Raw genomic sequence first — 22,833 nt, forward strand, 5'->3', positions numbered from 1 at the left:
AATATATCATATTATTTTATTTAACTTAATCACAATCATCATCTTTTTTATTTGAAAAATTACATTTATTTACCATATAAGGATAATCAATATAATATATATAAATAATAAGAGTTTTTTTTGTTGGGGTAAAAAAGATAAGATTGATAGATGTAATAATTTCAGTAAAACTATGTGAGCCTAATTTACTCTATTAATAAAAGATGTTTGTAATATTGTTTTTCAATGAGAATAAATGGTGTGACACAGTTATTACACATGCTTATTGGTAAATTATACTAAAAATATGTATATAAAACTGTAAATTAAAAAAGTGCAAAATAAGTTTATATCCCAGATATAAGGTTCAGTGCAGCAGTTAGAATTTGCTGATATCTTCATTTTCACTCTGCTTGGCGCTGTAGAAAATAGGAGGCAATTCCCAACATACATTCCCGTTCATCCACTCTCCAATTTCTTATATTTTCGTCAAATTATATCCACTCTCTAATGTAAGTTCCCTTCATTTATGTTTTATTTTTACCATTATGTTCTCTGGCATAGGATATTAAACCCAAAGGGGAAAGTGAAACTTTATTGTTTTGTACTAACGTTGTTTAAAAATTCATGTATAATTTGTGAAGATAAAAGTGACATTAGAACGGAAATAGTGGAGTTGGAACCCTATGCATTGGTTTATGTTTGTGTTTGCACTTATATTACTCAGTCCGGTCCTTCTTATTGTTTCACACTGATTCAGAAATGTTCTAAATTTATGCCTAGATGTTATTAGAATATGAAAGATGCCGGAAAAAATGGAACAAGGGAAAAAGAAACTTCTTTTCCCTCAAGAAAAGGAACATAATATATAGTTTAAAACCAAAGAGTAAAGACCAACAAGACATTGGTCTACTGGTATAAGGCTCTACTGGATCTTAGAGTGGCCAAAAGGTCAAAACTTTCATTCTTGGGGGCGACACTTGTTGAGAGTGTTAGTCACGCACCGCGGAAAGGAATTAGTTCCTTACCTATAGGGTGAGGCGACCCCTGGTTATACCAAAAAAACTTAAGAGGAAAGAAGCACCTTGCTGATGTGTAGTGGGTCGAGCTAAAGGGGTTTGTGTCCTTTGAGCATGTTGTCTTGGGTTTGAACCACGATTTGTGTGTTTGAAGAAACATCGGGGATTCTGCGTAGGTGTCTGACTGTTTGGCTATATCATGGGAGTTTTAGTCTTTACTTATATGAGATACTCTGACAAACAAAAAATATTTTGATTTGTTGTTTCTCATTGCTTCATTGTGTTTATTGAAACATGAACCTTGTAGGGTTTTTATAGGCATGAATGTTATGACAAAGGTTCTCTAAACTGAAACAAAAAATTTGTATCGCAAAACTTTTGGTGTCAAACTGTTGATGGAGATCGGTATAAAGAAAATGGAAGAAGATAGAGAAATGTTAAACTCCAATGTTGTGGGCAATAATAGCGTGGCAGAAAATTATCGATGTATTAAATTAGAGAAACAAAGCAAGAAAGCTGAAGTGCGATGTGCTGAATTAGAATTTGAGCTTCAAAAGAAAAATGATCATTGTGAAGCACTCATGGCTAAACTTGTGGTAATGGAAGTAGAGAAGTTTGCAGTTGAAGATGAGCTGAAGGTTTTAAGGGTGTCTAGTGAAGGTCTTACGGCGAAAAAAGAAGTTGCTAATGAAAAAGAGAGAGAGGTAGTAAGGATTATTGATTTGACAGATGATAGTGAAGTTGCTCAGCTAATGACTGAAAACACAGTTTTGGAATGTGAGAAGAAAAAGGCAGAGAGTGAGGTTGAGATCTGGAGAAAAAGGTACAAGAATCTCGAATCATGGGCCTTACAGTTTGGGTTGGGAAGTGGCAGTTATTACCAAGAAAACAATGGAAAGAAGAAGCACCATGAACAGATTAATAATGAAGATTGTTGGCATCAAGGAGCAAACTTAGATTCTAAAGTGTGCCCTGTCAGGAAATTTAGAAAACATTTGACATTTGAAATTGAAGATAGTCCCCTCAAAAAGATGAATCCATCTACACCGCCTATTAGTGTAATTGATATAGATGCCATCAGTGATGGACCAAGTATTAGCCAACACCCTTTGCTGCATAAGAAGGGTAGTGAAAATGTTGCAGTTTCAATGTCCTTTGCTGGAGAAAATGGAAAAATGTCTAGCAACAGTTATGCCCAAAACAATGAGGAAGATTTGAATTCTGGTGATGATGTCCCTTTGATTCCAATATGTAAGAGGAAAAGAACTTGTAATGTTGTCACAAGTGAGTCTGAACATGATGATGATGATAATGATAATGTGCCACTTTGTAAACTTAAGAGTATACATATTCCGGAAGTAAGTCCGAATCGAGTCAAATGTGACATAAATGGAAAGATTTCTAGGAACACTTATGCCCAAAACAATGAGGAATATTTGAATTTTGGTGACGACGACCCTTTGGTTGCAATGCCTAAGAGGAGACATGCTTGTAATGTTGTCACAAGTGAGTCTGAGCGTGATGATGATGATGATGTACCACTTTCTAAACTTATGAGGATGCATATTCCGGAAGTGAGTCTGGATCAAGTCAGATGTGAGATAAATAGTTCAGTGACAGCTGCTGCTTCTGCAGATGACAAAGCCACCAGTACCAGAAAACGCAGGAAACATTTAGTGCCTCTGAGAAAATTTGAAAGAAAAAGTCAAGAAGGAAAAATCTCTTCATGTAGATCTAACAAGGCCAAACATCAGGAAAATATCACAACAGATGATGTTGATGCTGCTTCTGAATCAGAAGATGATTTGTCAGGCTGTGAGGATAAAGACTTGAGTGATTTTGTTGTTGATGATTCTGATGAATCGAATTGTGATGACACGTCCAGCAGTTCAGAAAATGTATCCAATGACCTTGTGGACACTGATTATAGTAACTCCCAAGATATACCGGATAATGACAAGGACTCTGGTTCACAGGATCTATCTGATGCGGACATGGACTATGGTAAGATATTATCACAAATTCAAAGGAAGAAAGATCACATAGTGGAGTGGGAGTACGAGGCTGACATGCTTGCCGCATTTGGGAAGGATCCTGAATTGTGCATGAAGGCTGTGTGTGTTCTTTATCGACAACAAACTGAAGATGAACAGATGAGTAAGGGAGCATTGCACCGAAATGGGCGAGGATTCAATAGGCTTGATGCTGACAGGTAAGCACAAAAGAGAGTTGTGATAATGCGTGCACTAGGCTATGAAGCTTTTATTTGACTTGAATGATTCCGAATGGTTCTTCTCTGAATCAAAATTTTCTTGTTTCTGGTCTTTACATGAATGCTGCTTGGTCTAGTTGTGAAGCAACTGGAGTTTATTCCAAAAATGTTGCAAGATCTTCAGTTTGAATTAGCTACTATTTGTTCATTTCTTTCACTTTAAAGTATTTCCTCCTAAAAAGAAGAAAGAAAATGAAAAACAATAGATAAAGTACACGTGTAACGTGCTTAGCTGGCAGTGTGCTTGCTACCTGTTCTGTGTAGATGGGTGGCACCAGTGCACCACTTTGTTCTATGAAATAAACAATTGTTATTTAAAATGTTTTATGGCTTCATAATATATAGTTAAAGTTTCTTTCCTCATACTTGTATTTAACTTTGCATTTTTTGGCTCTACAATTTTATCAATTCTACTCATGTTCATATCTCAACGCAATGGTATGGTTGAGGTTGACTTTTGAGGTTCAAATCCTGAAAATAATATTTTTGCTTGCTAAGATAAAGTTATGTACATTTCCCATCCCCAGGTGGGAGCCTCGTGGACTAGACCGCCGTATTTGTAATCATGCCATCTCTTTGAACCTTAATCTATATGCACTTTTTACTTGCTCATCTATTCACTATCAGTTTGCTGTGCTTTCTTGCTTTTACAGGGGTTGTAATTTGGCTGAGTTCCTTACTGATGGTGCTCCTTATGGTGGTTTAAAGAAGACTGTCAAGGAATTACAAGAATATGACCCTGAGGCAGTTGAACTGTGCAGAACACTTGCTGATCGCTACTCAAAGCAACTCTATCAAATCTATAAGAACAAGGAGGATCAGTTTTTTCCTTGACTGGGGTAGTGTATTATTAAAAGATAGAATTATGTGTAAAATTAAACAAACTTCAGCAGGTTTTTTTTGTTACTCTAGATATGCACAGTAACTTTTAAGGTGCAAACTTATAGGGATTCTGTGTCAGTTGGGTTTTGGAGCAGAGAAGAAAAGAAAGACTTGTAAAAATTATGATGACCCTAAAGAAACACACTTGTAAGATGATTCTCAAGTCTTCCCTTCTTTTTTTTGCCCTCCAAAAACCAACTTACAAACAGACCTTAAAGAAATTTGTATTACTGCATATTGGTTTTTATCGTATGGTCAATTATATGTATATTGTTTACTAAGGACTACTGGACTAGGTACATTGTATATGTGCTTATTAGTCCTATGACCAGTTATTAAAAGATATATTAAATGGTGTTATTTCTTGTTAATTTAAATTTAGCCCTTGGTATTTTTTATTTTTGCATTTTAGGTCTCTTCATCTTTCTTTAGCTCCCTCCACTTCTTCAATTGCCTGAGCCCCCAAAGAACATTGGCAACCCTTCTCCTCCACCAGCACCAGTTCAATTTCAATTCTTGTCACTATTGAATGGATTTCAGTGATTGAGGTCAACCAATGTAAGCCACCAAAACAATCAATGTAGGACCACTAAATCAATTGGTACTTCATCAAATGAATTCCAAAAATAAACTGAAAGTAAGGAAAACCTCACATTGGTATAAGGGACCCCCTTAACATGCGGGCCCACCTTTCATTTTGTACATCTAAACTTGGGTGGCTCTTACTATGATTGAAGGCATGCATTATCATTATCATTATAAAAGGAACTACATATGGCTCTTCATGTTCACCACCCTCATATCTTTCTCCTACAAGATTTAATTCTGTTATATAGATTTCTCTCTCCTTTCCTTTCTCTCTTAAACTTTGAACAGAGAGAGAGAGAGGAGGGAGAGAGAGAGAAAAGGAAAAGAAAAGAAGAAAGAAAAGAATATTAAGAGAAACATGGCTGTTTCATGTGCTTCATTAAGGGTGGTTGCCTTCCTTGGCCTCATTTATGCAGCCCTTATATCAGTGGCTTCTTCACAATCCCCTGCTCCTGCTCCCACAAGTGATGGTAATTCTTCTCTTCTTTCATTTCATTTCACTTTTTAGCTATATCATTCACATTCATTCATGTTCTTCCTTCATAGAGTGTGTAATATCTATGCATTGTCAGTCTAAGATTTATCCACAATCGTTACATCATTTATTATTCATTTGTATTACTTTTTTTAAGATTCAATGATAATAAAATATGAATGGTGAATGATGCAATGACAAATTGACAATATATAAAACTCATTCTCTCAATGCATGTGCATGTATTTTTTCTCTCTTATTATATTGAGAAATGTAAATGTTGTAGCAAGGTACATTTTGTTATGTTTTATATAATACTAAGAGATGTTATAGCACATAGAATTAGAAGTAATGTTTCAATGAGCTGCATTTTGGTGAAACTGGAAAGAGAGGATGGATCCTGTTATTTCTCTTGTTACATACTCATGTTAATGAGAGAAATTAAGGAAGATTTTATTAATAGGTCCAGTCACGGTTTGTAAAATTTAGTTTATAACCCTTGTATTTATCTGATCACAGATTCACATGTCAAGAAAATACATTCATTTGAACATAAATTAGACCATTATGAACGGAAAACATGCAATTAAGAGATATCAAATATGATACTTCCATTTAATTTCCTTCTTAAGATAGCAGATCTAGGCTCTCTTAAGCAAAATAAAAATTTATATGTTATGATTATTAAAACACTGCAACAATGATGAAGGATCATGGGCAAACATTAAAAATTGATTACAAATTTGTTATGCATCCATATTATGTCTTTCTATATTGGAGGGTGGCAATGGCAAGTGAATATTTGGTAATAAAATGTTGTTTGAAATTTGCAGGCACCACACTTGACCAAGCCATTGCATGTGTTCTAATGCTGCTTGCTTTGGTGCTTACCTATATTATCCACTAAGCCCCTATTATAGGAATCTTCCTCATTCACATGTAAATTGATTTGGGGTGCTAAAGAGTCTTTGCAAGATAGGGAGAGGAATTCATGTAAAAAATATATTGAGGAAGATGTTTTAATTGGACAACTATCTTTTAACTTCACTCTTCGATGTCCAATAATACTATCATTCTGGCTTTATTAGTTGTTCTATTTATCGTGCTTTGTTTTTCTAATTCATGCAAAAAAAATTAGAAAAAATAAATAATAATGATAAATGAGAACTCCACGAGATACATTGTTACTGTGACGAGAAGATAAAAATATGAAAGTTGAAGTAACCTATTGGTGGAAGAAACAAAATATTTTAACAAATTAGACAAGTAGATTTTATAATGTAAATCAATTATCAATGCCCTTTCAATATAGACTCACACCAATTCTCTTCAGTAAAAATCATATATTTTCCAAAACCGAAAAGAGCCCATTAATAATCACATTTGATAAAACTTATATTAACAAAATTAGCAGGCTTTTAAAAAAAAATGTTTATTCCCTACTATAAATCAAACTTTTGATACCATTAGACCAATGTTTTACTGATACTTACACTTGAGCAAGTTTTATAGTAGTTTTTCTGGGATTGGGATATCATAATTGTTCTTACTAGGTTACAGTTAGTTACAAAAAATATGACGGTGACTTATGTAATTTTAAAACAAACATCATTAACGGTCAATTTTGTTTTTCTGAATTACTTGATCACGAGTTCACATACAAAATGGGAAGAATAAATTATGGATAGGACGTAAGATAATAACCATGTTTACATGTAAAGTTGCGTCCACCTAAGGTTAACTTTTGACAAATTATTAGAGAAGTCATTTTGGTAGTGGAAGTCAAAATTTCTTATCTGATGGGTGAATTAAACGACCATTCTGGGATTCAAGGAAGTTCAGCTACAACTAGAATCAAAGATTGTAACCCACATGTTGAAAAAGTCGTCACTTGGAATGGAAGGGAGATTTCTAAAAATAGCATGAAGATGGGATGGAAAGGATATTTGTAAATAAAAATGTTAATAACATCAATTCTGGTCCATGTTTCATGATATAACCAATTCATTCAGTTTTTCCTGAAAAATGGTACTTCACCTAAGTTGATTAATAAAATTACATAATTTGCCATTGCATAAAGCTAATATGTTATCACTTACCATGATCCCTATGAGTCCAATGTCACAGACTCAACTGCCAACACCAAATACCATGATCCATTCTTTATCGTTGTTATTGGTTTTGATTCTTGTAACATTTTATGTTTGATGTATCTTATCTATTTCTTTTATCAAATTGGAGCAGTAGAAGAGAAAATTAGAATTTGTATCTTGAACAACATATACTGATTGAGTGTTATTACTGGGATATGATGTGATAAAGTATAATCCAACCAAGTCTCAACTAAGAAAAAGTGCACTGGGAAAAATAAGGTGAAATATTCTATCATCCTACTTGAGAAGAGCGAAAGATAATTTATTCTAAATGAAATTGAAGTAGAAGTGTTTACATTGTGATAGGGGGCCAGTAATTGGAAACAGGCTCACATGTACAAGAGCCCCACCAAGCTGGCATAAGGACTTTATTATGCAGTGATGTTTTAATATCTCACTTTTCTGTTTTAACCAACTACCTTTTGTAAGATCTAACCATATGTATGGTTGAGATCATTTGCTTATTTCCTCTTTCCATTATGTAATATGTACTGAACTAACAGAAAGGGAATCAATGAAGATGAATATTCAGTAAATTGCATTAGTTTAGCCTTTTCAATTCTCCATTAATCATAAACTTCATAACATTCTAGTGCTTTCATTTCTTCTCTAATGCCTCCCAAAACGGTTCAGAAAGATCCCGAGGAGTCTGCTACCTAGTTGCTCTTGGAAAAGTTGAAAGAAAACCAAGAACAGCAGGATGCTACACATGCTGCCATCACTACAGTTCTACATAATATTACAGACAAACTTAGAGAAATAAGGTTTGTCCCATCTTTCCCTCCTGAACCACCACTGGTTTCTCCTCTTCATCCTACTTCTTCTAACGTTACCCAACACGACCCTATCCCACACTCACCTCCCCCTCACGGACAGTCCATCCCAAACCCATCGTCTCCCTTTCTACACCCTCAACCACCTCACGTACAACATTCCTTCCAGATCCCAACCCATTCGGCCTCCCCCTCTTCCTACCCCACACCTCATCCAACCTCAAACACACAACCCAGACCACCCAAACTTCACCTTATGCCTTTTGATGGATCTGAACCACTCGACTGGATTTTTCAGGTGGAGCAATTTTTTCAACTGTATCTTGTTCCGCCGGACCAGCGACTACCTATGATAGCCTTCTATATGCAAGGAGAGGCTTTGAGCTGGTTTAAGTGGATGTTCCATAATTCCCAACTCACTGATTGACATTCTTTCACACAAGATCTGGAAAACCGTTTTGGTCCTTCTGCATATACCAATAATCTGGCAGAATTGTTTAAACTCCGCCAACAAGGATCAGTGGCCGAATATAAAAAACAATTTGAAAAACTGTGCAACATAATTTGGGATTTGTCTCCGGAAATTATTCTCAACTGTTTTCTTTCTGGATTATTACCGGAGATCAAACGTGAGCTAGCAAACCTTCGACCTCGTTCCATTTCTGAGGCACTGGGTCTCGCTAAGCTCATCGAAGCTAAGATCCGTGACTCTAATCGGATGGGTTTTCAGTCAAACCGTAAAACCTATGGCCCACAACCTCCTTTTCAACTCAAATCGGCCTCCCCAACTCCGACGTCGTCCTTAGTCACTCCCCATGGTACCCCACTGCCAATCTGTCGTTTGACCGTGGCCTAAATGCAGAACCGTCGAGCCCAAGGTTTGTGTTATAATTGTGATGAAAAGTTTCATCCGGGGCATAGATGTCAGCCTAAGAAATTTCTACTAATGCTGGAAGAGTTTTCATCATCCTCTCCAGAGGAAGATCTGCACAATCATGACCCCATGCCCACAGATCCAGATACACCTGATACAGAGGCATTGCTCGATGATCTCTTATATTTTCACATTTCCGATCAGGCCCTAGGGGGACAACTATCTCCTAAAACGCTCAAATTTGCAGGGTCCATTTATGGTCATCTAGTTACGGTGTTAGTTGACACAGGAAGCTCCCATAATATCTTACAACCCCGGTTGGCCAATTATCTCAATTTATCTATCACCCCCACTCCTCAGTTTCCAGTAATGGTCGGAAATGGCGCCCACATTTTTTGTAGTGGCTTATGTGACCAGACTCCAATTACACTCCAAGGTCAGGAATTCATTATTCCCTTCTACCCCCTTCCAATCAAAGGGGCAGATGTGGTATTAGGCATTGAGTGGCTTCGCACTCTCGGGCCAATTATTTCCGATTTTGTTGTTCCTTCAATGCAATTTTCGATGGGTGAGGCAACTATCAAATTAACTAGGGACAATTAATATACACTACAACCTTCTACATTTCACCAACTTTCTCGCCTAGTCCATACTAACAGTATTTCTACCTTCCATGCCATCACTATCCTACCCATTCATAACCCAACACCATCTCCTCCCATAACCATCCAGTCTACACCATACCCTCACATTCAATCTATCCTAGATACATACTCCTCTGTCTTCCATACCCCTACAACATTACCCCCTTCCCGTCCTTACGACCATCATATTCCATTATTTCCCTCTGTTGCCCCTGTCAATACTAGACCTTACTGTTATCCTCACTCTCAAAAAGACATTATGACTACTATGTTACATGACATGCTTAAAGTTGGTGTTGTTGTCCCTAGTACTAGCCCTTTCTCTTCCCCAGTGTTGTTGGTACGAAAAAAAGATGGCAAATGGCGATTCTGTGTTGATTATAGAGTATTAAATGCCAACACTATACCTGACCGCTTTCCCATACCAACTATAGATGAATTACTTGATGAGTTGGGGGGCGCAACGATCTTTTCAAAAATAGATCTGCTCTCCGGGTACCACTAGATTTGGGTCAATCCGGCAGATACACACAAAACGGCTTTCCGTACTGGGCACTATGAATTTCTGGTCATGTCTTTCGGTCTAACCAATGCCCCATCTACATTTCAGGCGGCCATGAACGATCTGCTCAGGCCACACTTGCGTCAGTTTGTACTGATTTTCTTTGATGATATTCTTGTTTATAACACACGTTTTAGCTGATCATTTGATTCATTTGCGTCCTATGTTGAACTTATTAGACTCTAACTAGTTTTACGCCAAGTTATCAAAGTGTCAATTTGGGGTTGAATCGGTTAGTTATTTGGGGCATATTATCTCTGCAGCAGGCATGCAACCTGATCCGGATAAAATCCAGGTTATGGTGGATTGGCCACAACCTCGTTCACCCACGACACTCAGAGGGTTTTTAGGGCTCACTGGCTTCTATAGAAAATTTGTTAAGCACTACGCCTCACTCACCGATTTGCTTAAACATAATAAGTTTACATGGACTTTAGAGGCTCAGTTGGCCTTTACAAATTTAAAACAAGCAATGACTAAAACCCTTGTCCTACATCTTCCGAACTTCTTGGCTACTTTCCAAGTAGAAACAGATGCGTCGACGGTGGCTATTGGGGCTATCCTTTCACAATCTGGTCATCCTATCGCCTTCTTCAGCAAAAAATGGTCCCTCGCATGCAACTGGCGTCGGCCTATGTCCGCGAAATGTTTGCTGTGACAGAAGCCGTAAAAAAATGGCGATAGTACTTGATTGGGCGTAAATTTCAGATTTTAACAGATCAACGGAGTCTTAAACATCTCATGACCCAAGGGTTACACACACCAGAACAGCAAAAATGGGCCACTAAGCTTATTGGTTTTCAATATGAAATCAAGTATAGAACCAATACCTCAAATAGGGTGGCAGATGCACTATCTCGACGCCTTGAGGATGAGGCTGTCCTTACATCTCTGTCTTCCCCGATTCCGACATTTCTAGACACATTACAGGCCTATTATCAGACCTCAACAAGCAAACAGTTTGTTACTAAGAGTGAGACAGACCCAAAAATGCAACAAAAATTTCATTATTCAAATGGAATACTTTTCTATGGGGCTAGAATCTACATACCGAATCTGCCGAACCTGCGCCAGGAGATTTTAACAGAGTTACACTTCCCCAGCTCAGGATCTCCTAAAAAATAGATCTATGTTACTATCCACATTAAAACATAATCTATTACGAGCACAACAAAGGATGATCGCACAATCTCAAACGGGAAGACAAGATGTTACCTTTAACATATACGATTGGGTATTGTTGAAGCTGCATCCTTATCACCAAGTGACGGTGGTTCGCGGACGTGCCCAAAGCTTTCTCCATGGTTCTATGGACCGTACCAGATAACTCGTGCCTCGGTCCAGTAGCATACGAATTAGCTTTACCACCGACGACTCGGATTCATCCAATCTTCCATGTGTCTCTTCTACGCATGTTTTACGGCGACCCAATGACTCAACTCGTGCCGATCCCAGACTCCACTGAAAGTAGAGCCGACGGTGAACAAGGTGGGAAGGTGCGAGAAAAAAAAAGAGAGACTACAAGGGTGGATTCATCGTGTGGAAGAACCACTAACAACGAAGGAAGAGTTATTGACAGGTTGCAATCCCTTTAAGAAAATAATGAATTTTTCAGAGAGGAGAGAGGGAGTGAGCAAACTCCTTATGTTTCATTTAACTCTCCTAAAGCCTTTTTACCTTCACACCAGGAGATGCTTCAAGATGCACCATTGGATACAAAAGTTGAAAACAATCTCACATCCAACGACTCACCAATTCCACCGTTGGAGTCTTTGTCATTGGGGAATGCAAAGTCAGTGTCCCAGTCTGCTATACATTCTGCAACGTGAGATGAAAAGCGGAATTAAAAAAAATGAATTCTCCACCCTTAGATTTATGCTCATCAATTGGTTACATGGCCCCCAGACTTATTCTACCAAGGACACTTCACATGGGGTGGTTCGTTCATCACCATTGGATACACATCTAGCAGTACCACATGTCGAGGTTGCAGACATGGAAAATCTCCCTCAAAAATTTTCCCGCCCAACACCTCTCCAAATCTCTCCAAGGGCACAATCATCACCGGTTGGACTAAACCAAGCCCATACTACAACCACCCATCCAAACCTTGAGGACAAGGTTTATCTGGAAGAGATAGGCAATGATAGGGGCCCAGTAATTTGAAATAGGCCCACACGTACAAGAATCCCACCAAGCTGGCACAAGGACTTTGTTATGGAGTGATGATTTAATATCTCACTTGTATGTTTTAACCAACTACCTTTTGTAAGATCTACCCACATATATGGTTGAGATCATTTGCTTATTTCCTCTTTCCATTATATAATACTAGCGTGTCGACGCACACATTTTTATTTTATGATATTAAGTATTAAATTTGTATTTTTTATTTTAGAGAATTGGAATGTTTTTTATCGGATGTACTTCATGTTATAATTTTTGTATTCATTATAATATCCAACTTAGAGTGAGTGAGATGTATTAATTATAGTTATCTAAGATTATATGATTTTACCTTAGAAATAAAAAAACATTAAGGATAAAATAGGATAGGTGATAGTTATTTCAAGTTTTGGCTTTATATATAATATAAATTTAGAGAATTAGAATGTTTTTTATTGGATGTACTTCATGTTATAATTTTTGTATTTATTATAATATTCATCTTCAAGTGAGATGTATTAATTATAGTTAATTAGGATTATTTGGTTTTACTTCAGAAATAGGAAAATAGAATCATAGTGATGGTTATTTTAAGTTTTGGTTTATATATATTTGTGTGTTGACAGACACTGTCGTGCCTGTCAACCCGTTTTCATACATTTATAATATGTAGTTTGTGTGTCATAAATGACAATATAATATTTTGTGTTAAATATTTGTCATCTATAGTTGAATTTATTCGATATGTGTAATGTTCAATTTTTTAATATTCATATTCTATATTAAAAAACTAATAATGTAAGAAATAAGAAATAATTAATCAATTAATATAAATATACATTGGGTGGAGATGAACATTAGGTTATATATAGTTTTTTTGGTAAAATTAAAAAATAGTGAGGGCAAAATAGGGAGAACCTCAAATTACACCATGATGAGTGGTTATTTTGAGTTTTCCCTTTATAAGTAGTATAGATGTACTGAATTAACATAAAAGGGAATCAATGAAGATGAATATTTAGTAAATTGCATTAGTTTGGCCTTTTCAATTCTCCGTTAATCATAAACTTCCTAACACATTGAGAGGGAAAAGGGACACTTTACTACGTGTTTGGTACAATGATAATATGAACGTTTAAATGCTGCATATTAGCTTCTGCGTTTTTTCCACTTCATTTTTGAACAAGTGTTTTCTTCTTTCCAACAAGGTGATATTTGGCGCAGCTTATGTAGATCTCAGGTAAATCACCTCATTGGTCGAGCATTTTCAGATTATCTGAATTAATAATGAAATATTGCAATTCCTTATGAACCCAATTGCTTTTCATTGTTTTACCCAATACCTCTACTTTTACTTTGCTCTGCCCTAAACCTGCGTATTTAGCGTAGCAAAATGCATGATGAGTAAATGGTAACAACAATTATGCAGAAATTTCATTGCAAATGCATTGCTGTAAATATCTGAGTACATTATACATCCAAGAATTCCCCAATGACGGTTAGGATTAAATTTGTTCTTATTTCTAAATGATAAATTTTTTCCCATTATATTTACAAACAGTATTGCATTTTACCTCTAAATTAATTATACAAAAAATCAGTTAAAAATAATAATATAAAAAAACATCACAAAGTTTTGTAATCATTTCAGCAAAAATTACAATTCTCGCCCGGGTTCCTTCTTTATATGAAGATATTCCTGGAGAATTGGACATGATAAATAAATACATGATATTTTCTTCAATTTTGTAGCACAATCCTATACTATTTCTTCCATTTGTAGCAGCAGAAAAATATACAAAAGCAATGTGACATTTCCAGTGTATAAAGTTTTATTTTGTGCTAAATTTCTGGTTTGTACAATCACTATAGCATGTCCAAAATACATAATCTAACATTATTCAAAATTTGCTTTCATGGGAAAACAAAATCCCAATCGCAACAGTTTCTGCAGGCCAAAGGCAACAGAATTACAAGAAAACCTCAAAAACGAGTTTGTATGACTTCCCTTCATTAAAAACTTGTTATGCAACATGGAGAAATTTTCAACAAAACCGCTTCAGCGGCAAAAAAAAGCATGCAGAATAAGAATCAGGACGTTGAGTACTGATGATTAAGAACATACTTTACAACTTCATAAAACGAAACCACAATTCCAACAGAAGGCCCTGCCCTACCAACTCGTGGACCAAACCCGGTAAAAAGTCCTTTCATGCCTCCATCTCTGAAAAAATAGCACAAAGCATGTCAATTATCAGTAAATATTAACATGGTTGTAAATCCAAACAATATTTGACTAAGGACAAGCTAGTAGAAGAGGCAGAGGAAGAAAAAAACTCAACATTCACTAGGGCAGATCAAAGAGGAAAAAATGAAATTAGACTGATAGGGTAGTGGCCTTTAGATTTTACTATCATGGTCATGGACAAAATCAAGTGTAAAACAATTTTGAATCCTAATTTATGTGTGCTATACCTCCAAATCTCCATCAGTGTCTTTCTTGTAGTCATTCTCAATGCCTTCACGGGATCCCTCTGCAAAAAGAATTTTCGGGGGAGAAAAGTAAGATCAAATACGCAAATACATAAAAAATAAGTTTGAGTTAACACCCACTATTTTCAAAATAAAAAAAGGAACATAGGAGGAAAATCTTCTGTAAAACCCCTCAACTTCGAGTAAAAGAAAATTTCAGGGGTAATTTTAGAAACATAAAAAATAAGGAGGCAAACCTCTATTTGTCGTCGAGTTTTTGCAACATCTAGCGGACATGTAGCTCCGGCTGCTAAAGTTCCAGCAACAAAACCAGCAGAAAAATTTGCCCCAAGAACACCCAATGCATTGGCATCATCACCTCCAACCAGTCTACGAAGTTCTCTTCTAGTCTGCAAAAACATGAGTAATTTAGCATATGAAAATAGAGAAGATTGTTAGAGGAACAACTTCCAATGTCGAAGGATTTAGGGATGAAACGCACTGGTTCGAGTGTTGACCAACAAATCGCAGAGAAGGGTACATCCCGGGCAAGTTGAGATCCCATGCCAGTCCACAGGGCACGATAACCTTGTACTGTAATGAAATGGAGTAGTTTAACAACAATTACATGGCAGTGCCAATACCTTTGTTATCTATTTAGTTTATATTTAAATAGCACTTCACTGATATATCAAAAATCATTGCAGCCTAGAATGTGCCACAATTGATTATAGACATGAGAAATGTAAAAATAACTCTATCACCCAACCTGCCTTAACGTATAGCAAATACTTGCAGCTTGAATACCTATTCCTAAGAATTAGACTTAATTACCAGTTTACCAGCAAGTTAAATCCATATATTCAGTTAGCTAACGTGTGCTTGTATAAACCACATGACACATGCTTGCAGTAAAAACTCCACCAACCATGTGCTTGTATAAATGGTTTAAAAAAATTATTGAAACATACAAGTTAACGGAAGCCAACTCAACAAATAATGAAACATAAAAGTTAACAGAAGCAAACTCAACAAATTTACAAGTATCTGTTGCAGTAAACACTGAAACAAGCAGAGGCCTTACAATTTATATATATTATGGCTATCATATGTTCAAATCTACACAAAAAACTATACACTTACAGCTGTTCTGTGGACTATTTGTGTTCTTGACTTGTGAGACAACACCAAGTAGAGTCTGAACCACTCCAGGAGGCTTTTTACTAATTTGAGTCTCTTTAAATGCCTACAAAAGAACTGAATAAATGAGGACCCAGGAATTTCTCAAAAAAGAATAAGAAACCACAAAGATTGTTAAGTGAAGTGAAGTAAGAAATACAATTGGATGTCGGGATACTAGGAGATGAGCAAGAATTGCAGAGAGAAGAAGAGAGAAAGTAAGTTATTGCTTAACAAAACTTAGAAACAGAATCACCTTACAAGGGTTGCCCCCTTAAACAACTGAACATAGGCTCTGTTTCACTAACAAAATCAATGGATGCCTTCTTCCTATGCAGTTTCCTTTAGTTAACTACTAATCCTAACTAACTCAACCAGTGCTAATCTAACTTGCCTAATTAACTCAACCAGTGTTAATTTAACTTGCCTAATTAACTCAACCAGTGCTAATCTAACTTGCCTAACTAACTCAACCCACACTATTCGAGCTACGAAGATTTTGACCTTATTGGGCCTAACAATAACTTCCTCCTGAGGGATAACATTTGTTGTCCCACGCCATGGCCACTCCTATATCACTCTCTAATTGATAAAGAAAGTAATAAAATTCTTTGATCTAGATATCTAATAAATCAATAATTTCTTAACGAAACAGAGACACTGGCACAGGATGTGGAACAGTAATTGCTATCCTTCCTCCTGGAGAGCAACCTTGTGTTCAAGGTTGAAAGATTTATCTAGTGCTGTGAGACATCAATTTGATTGACCACAGAATAGGGGCATTAGTTCAAAAAATGAACTAAGTTGGCAGAATTTCAATTTCCAGCCTCCTTGTTTATGAATCCAGATACTGTTAGACAAGCAAGAATTACAGAAAAGAGAGATAGAAATGGAACTAAGTTATTTTCGTAACAGAATGCAAAGTGAGAATATCATTACAAGGGTTGCCCCATACAATTGAGCATAAGCTCTATTCATGTAACAAAATCAATGAATGCCTGCTTCATACACAGTTTCCTTTATTTAACTATCAACCTTAACTATCTAACAACCAGCCTCACTAGTTATACTACCAAAATCTAGCTTGCCTATCTAAATCAACCTCACAAACCTAACTGTTCAGAGCCTGGCCTTATTGGGCCTAACACTGGGAAACAACCAGAATATCAACGAGCAACATTTCCAAAATGGAGATGCATTACAGTAAAAGCGGAACCCACCCCTAATGGAGTAATGGACAAACAAGGTAATGTATTGGTGAACTAAGAGACAAACAAAGCATTCACTCATGAAGCGACAAAAGCAATCAGTAAGGTAAAAATTGTACTTGAACTAAACTGACAGAGAGAAAGACTGCTAGTAAAGTTATCTTGCTCACTTAAACACATGGATACAAAAAAGAAAGGAGCAATAACACTGCACTTCATGAATACAAACTCCAAAAGTTACACCTTTCAAACATTTGATTCCTATGCTATGATCCAGCAATTTAAGTAAATAATATGGATGATTATCACAAATACCTGCATGCGAGTTCTGGCAAGTTCAATAGGATAACAAGTTGCACAAGCTAGTGAGCGTGCCAATGAACCAGCCACTAGAGGCACATATGCGGTTGTACTTGGAGCACTTTTGGATGTGAATTCCTCCAACCAGATGCGGAATATGTCATAGCAAGGAAGGTAAATTCCTACCTGATATAAGCATGTAAAAAATAGGTCAGTCCATTCCAGTGCCCTTATTATATACTTTTGAATACTTAATGAATCATCGTTGATTGACTTGTGAACCTACAGTTGGTATTGCAAGTGCCAAGCCTGCATTTGTGCCTCTCCATAGTCTAGCAAATCCTTCCTGCAAATGCAATAACACACATTAATTATTATAAGTGTAACTGTTAAAGAAATAAATGTAAGTGACTGCTTCAAGCTCAGATGGACTGAGTATCTAAAAACGTTTACATGGATTCCACTTTCGATCAATATCTACAAGATTAGACCACCAACCTGATGTATAATTTTGTAGAGGACATCCAGTGTTCCTTTGTACCGAAAACATTCGGGAGGACAAATTGATACTGTGCCTTCTATTCCAGCACGGGCACATGATGGAGAACATCTTAAATCAGCAAACATCTGAGAAACAACATCGAAAGGTCAATGAGAAAATGATTCTTTGAAAAGGTTTTAACAGGAAACAGTTCAAGATATACCATAGTTGGCCCAAAATAAGCCATCCGACTAGTCATATTACTGAGCGGATGAGAATAAGAAACCCCTGCAGCCTGCGCCTGCAACCTTGTCTGAAAAATAGAGATGACAAATTAGAATATACCACAACATAAACAAAAACTAATCCAAAAAAAGACTTTTAGACCCAAAAAAAGTTCACTATTGAAGTACAAGTTCATCAATATCATTGAAAACCATTGCCAACGGTAAAGATTGGCAAAAACTATAAAAATATAACTTTCCTCTGCAACAACAATCAAGCCTTAATCTTGGAGTATACTACATGGATCGAATAACACCATAAACCTATACAGATAATCTTCCTCTAAAAATATTAAAAAACAAAATCAAAATTTGACCTTCCTTCAGTTCTCTCACTTTCTCAGCCAACAATTACACAATTAGTCATAAAAAAACAAGGGCGGTGTGTTTTACCTTGGCAACATCAAGAGGATTGACAATGATAGCGGAAAGGACGGCCGCGCCGGCAGCAGAGAAACTTCGTTCGACAAATCCCAATTTATAATCACCAGCACCGGAAGACTCCGGTGACTGCGGCGGAGGAGAACAAATACACCCTTGGGCATCCAGGGATTCGAATAAGGATAAATCTTGTCCGTTCATTTCAACGGCTGGAACTGCACTCTGTTCTAAAGCCATCCAAGGATTTTGGATTCGCTCTGATTCCACCATTTCTGTCCAAACAAATTGTAAAACGACGACCAAGGAAAACTCAATTTATTATCCTATTTTTACTTAATTAAATTATAAATAACTTGTTTTAAAATCAATTTTAAAAACTATAAAATAGAGAAAAATAGAAAATTGATTTTTTGTGTGTAAGAAGTAGTTTAGTGTGCCGAATAAAATGGAGAAACGAGAGGAAAATCGCATGTACGTAAGCGCTTATGTGATGAGCGCCACGTTTGTTTGATGAAAATCACTAAAATGGGGAACGTCGTTTTCGACAGTTGAAACTTAAAACCCTAGAAAACGTTTTTGTTGAAAACGGTAATTGTAATAATAATGCAATGAAATTGGGAAGTGTGGGAGAAACTACCTCCGCTGAGTGAATTTAACAGTGAAAGCAGAACTAATTAGGGTTTGCTAGTGAGATTAAGGTTTAATTTGACACTAAACCCTTTTTCTTTATTCCACACAAATCCAGGCTTAAAAAATTAAGTGTTTTTTTTTGGAATATATAGTTCAGTTTCTGGAACTCTCTATCGTAATGTTTTTTAAATAAAATCTAATCTTCTATTTATTTTGTGGATTGAATATTTATGCAGTGACATATTTGAAGATCCCTCATTTAGCTTCTTTTATGAAATTTTCATCATTTAGCTTATTTTATTCTATTCCATTTTATTTTGCTTGGGTTGGGTATATAGAGAAGATATTTATTATGAAGAGCCCTCATTTACTTTCTTTTATGAATTTAAATTATTTACCTTCTTTAGTTACCAATGTTGTGAATAATTTTTTTTTGAGAAGATTTGGATATGTTTCCAAAATGTATTTAGGAAATCTGTCCACATATGACTTCATATTTTCAATTACTTTAAGTAGAATTGCTGCTTTATTTGCTTTAATATGGGACGTGTTGTTTAAATATTTTTTGACAATATTTGGAATTGCACAGGGAAGAAAAATGTATCTCATTTATCTAAATCATTCTCTCCTGTAACTAACTTTTTTGGTAGCATATATATTGTATCAGAAGTTATGTTATTAATACTAGTGTGTACAGGCAGGAAGTGCCTATTGATCAATATTACATGGTACTACGTATTCAATTTTTATATATTTTATTTTTAGAATTAGAATGTATTTGTTATAATTTTTATGTATTTATGATAATGTTCAATTTAATGTGCAAGATGTAGTTAATTAATGTGTTTGTGATGTTTATTTATGATTATATAGTCTTTTTGTAAAAATTAAATAATGTGAAGTACAAAATAGGAAATAGAAATTGCACCATGGTGGAAGTTACACCATATTTTGCTTTTATATATAGTACAGATGTAACTAGTCAGTGATTGATTGAAAACTGTATTTAAATTAAAAAATTAATAATTTATTAGTTTTATGACTAATCACAACGGATAACATGTATAATAATATAACATATGGGATAATAAATGTGCACTAAGTCTTTTTTAACCATAGGCCTTTATTAAATAGGAGTATAATACATATCAATTTTTTGAACCAAAAGTGGATGTTCTTTGCTCAGATATGATTGCTTCCAGTGCAAAGATATTTGCGGTAACAAAAAATTTTATAATTAGAATTAATTTCATTCTAACAAAAATATGTCAATTTACTTTTTTAGTGTTTTAATGTTTTTTATTTTACCTTTTAAATAATAATGGGATGATAAAAAAAGTCGAAGCCATATATACATTCAAATATACTAGTAAAGGTCACGCTAGATCTTTAAGATGACCAAAAAATCAAGGATTTAATTGTTGGAAATGACACTTATTAGGAGGAGTAATCATACTCCCAAAAAAAAATTAGTTCCTTACCAAAAGATGAGAAGATACTCTTAACAATACCAAAAAAAAAATTGTGAATAAAAGGCACTCATGATAAAAACTTATGAGGAAACATGAGTATGAAGACACTCACCTGGCAGATAACAACATATTTCCAAAAAAATTAATTAAATATTTCTTATATTATATTTTTTTATTATCATGATATCGTATATAATTTATTTTATTACTGTTTTGTTATAAATTTAATAGTTGAACTATAATGACAAATTTATTATATAAAAATGATATTGATCATATAATAATTATTTATATTAGTTTGTTCACATGTACATGTGGAGTGTGTGTTTGTTAACCCATTTTCAATAGTATATTTTTGTTGGTATTATTAAAAGTATTGCTTCACTTTTTAAGTAAGGAACTAATCTTATTTGAGGTTTGTGATTGTCCCCCCCAATAAGAGTCACTCCTAGAAATCGGATATTTGACCTTAAAAATTTAGTGAGACCGTACACCATCAGATCAACGCCTTGAAGGTACTTTCCATAGAATATGGATTGAGTGTTATATTATATAGGTTAGAAATTCTTATACAAGAATTATTTCGGTAGAAGAATAAATCAACAATAACTTATCTCATTGTGTTTTAATATTAAAGAAACAAAAGTAAAACTCAATTAAAAGTTTTGATTTTGTCTTAGTATAGAGAAAGAGAGATTATAAATAATCTCCAGTCATATGTTTAATAAAGGCTTATAATTAAAAAAGACTTGCTTAGTAAAGAGAATGGTTTAGATAAATAAGATACATTTATTTTCCACCGACTAGCATGACGATAGACGCTTCGTGTCTGTCGACCTGTATTCTTATTTTATGATATTAAGTATTAAATTTGTATTTTTATTTTAGAAAATTAGAATATTTTTTATTAGATGTATTTCATGTTATAATTGTTGTATTTATTATAATATCTAACTTAAAGTGAGATGTATTAATTATAGTTATCTAGGATTATATGATTTTACTTTAGAAATAAAAAAATATTAAGGGCAAAATAGAAAATAGAATCATGGTAATAGTTATTTCAAGTTTTGGCTTTACATATAGTATAGATGTGAAATTCTGTTAAATTTTTTGAAAGAACACTTCCCTTATTAAAGCAAATAGAGCACCAATTCCAAAAATATGATGAAGTCATGTGTAGACACATTTCCTAAATGCATTTCAAGAAAAATGTAATATCTATATATTGTTAGTGTATAAATTTATATACAGATTATAGTTATTATATTATTTATTGTTCATTTAAATTTATATACAGTCATTGAAAAGATTAATATTTATGTATTATCAGTATAATTTTTTTTTAGAGAATACAGTAAACTTATACATGTGCATATATTGTTTTCTCTTTTACAAAACATATCCAAAGCATCACCAAATATTAGATTGTACTACTTTGAATGTCTTCATCTTCAAAACTTTTTATTATTAAGTGATTGATATTCCAAGTGTAAATAAAGAAGAAAATAGATGAGTTAAAAAACATATAAGTGAGTGAACTCATAAACCTAATGTCTTAAGATTTTGGGTTAAGATGCGATATCAAACCCACTTTTATGCTTCTTTCATTTAGCTCATGGAGAAATGTTATAACTCATGGATGAAGATCTCCCAACATTAAGAAATATTATATTTTTAAATTTCATTTTATTTATTATCTATCTAAATTAAACGAACCGACCAATAAAAAATAGTGACAGGGCTGTGATTTATCAGTCTATAATGACTACAAGAAAGATCCATTTCATTTTTTTAAATTCAATATTCTAGATTTAGAAGGAAGTTTAAAATGTCGATATCCTCAAAACTGAAATCAGCCTAGGTTTATAGTTTACTAAATGATTCGTAAAAAATAGAATTTTATTAAACCATAATCCTCTAACAAGATTAAATGTAAAGCATTGTCTTTTATAAAAGAAATAATAAACAAGTCTTTATAGCACTAGTTCAATTATATGATGAAAATGCAAAAACTATCACTACAAGTTATTGCCTCC

The 22,833-nt window shown here is 34.7% G+C and overlaps 2 protein-coding genes across 2 annotated transcripts; one reads left to right on the top strand and one right to left on the bottom strand.

Moving 5' to 3' along the window:
- LOC109327283 lies at window positions 414-4,136 on the top strand. Its single transcript, XM_019560356.1, has 3 exons — window positions 414-491; window positions 1,306-3,210; window positions 3,924-4,136. The coding sequence occupies exons 2-3, from the start codon at window positions 1,394-1,396 to the stop codon at window positions 4,102-4,104; spliced, it is 1,998 nt and encodes a 665-aa protein (XP_019415901.1). The 5' UTR covers window positions 414-491; window positions 1,306-1,393; the 3' UTR covers window positions 4,105-4,136.
- Window positions 14,228-19,263, bottom strand: LOC109328729 (mitochondrial carrier protein MTM1-like). The gene is made up of 10 exons (XM_019562323.1): window positions 18,705-19,263; window positions 18,251-18,340; window positions 18,045-18,173; window positions 17,833-17,892; window positions 17,562-17,732; window positions 16,003-16,105; window positions 15,362-15,453; window positions 15,117-15,269; window positions 14,863-14,921; window positions 14,228-14,611 (listed from the first exon to the last, which is right to left on the bottom strand). The coding sequence occupies exons 1-10, from the start codon at window positions 18,960-18,962 to the stop codon at window positions 14,479-14,481; spliced, it is 1,248 nt and encodes a 415-aa protein (XP_019417868.1). The 5' UTR covers window positions 18,963-19,263; the 3' UTR covers window positions 14,228-14,478.

The sequence above is a fragment of the Lupinus angustifolius genome, chromosome LG15, assembly GCF_001865875.1.
Source record: "Lupinus angustifolius cultivar Tanjil chromosome LG15, LupAngTanjil_v1.0, whole genome shotgun sequence".
In the NCBI taxonomy this organism is placed as follows: Eukaryota; Viridiplantae; Streptophyta; class Magnoliopsida; order Fabales; family Fabaceae; genus Lupinus; species Lupinus angustifolius.

Excerpts from the sequence above, each read along its gene's own strand:
- LOC109327283 (XM_019560356.1), top strand. The coding sequence starts at position 1,394 with ATGGAGATCGGTATAAAGAAAATGGAAGAAGATAGAGAAATGTTAAAC. Across the intron at positions 3,211-3,923 it reads AATAGGCTTGATGCTGACAG|GGGTTGTAATTTGGCTGAGT; the intron begins GTAAGCACAAAA and ends TTGCTTTTACAG.
- LOC109328729 (XM_019562323.1), bottom strand. The coding sequence starts at position 18,962 with ATGGTGGAATCAGAGCGAATCCAAAATCCTTGGATGGCTTTAGAACAG. Across the intron at positions 17,733-17,832 it reads TGGCACTTGCAATACCAACT|GTAGGAATTTACCTTCCTTG; the intron begins GTAGGTTCACAA and ends TGCTTATATCAG. Across the intron at positions 14,612-14,862 it reads ACACTGATGGAGATTTGGAG|AGATGGAGGCATGAAAGGAC; the intron begins GTATAGCACACA and ends CTATTTTTTCAG.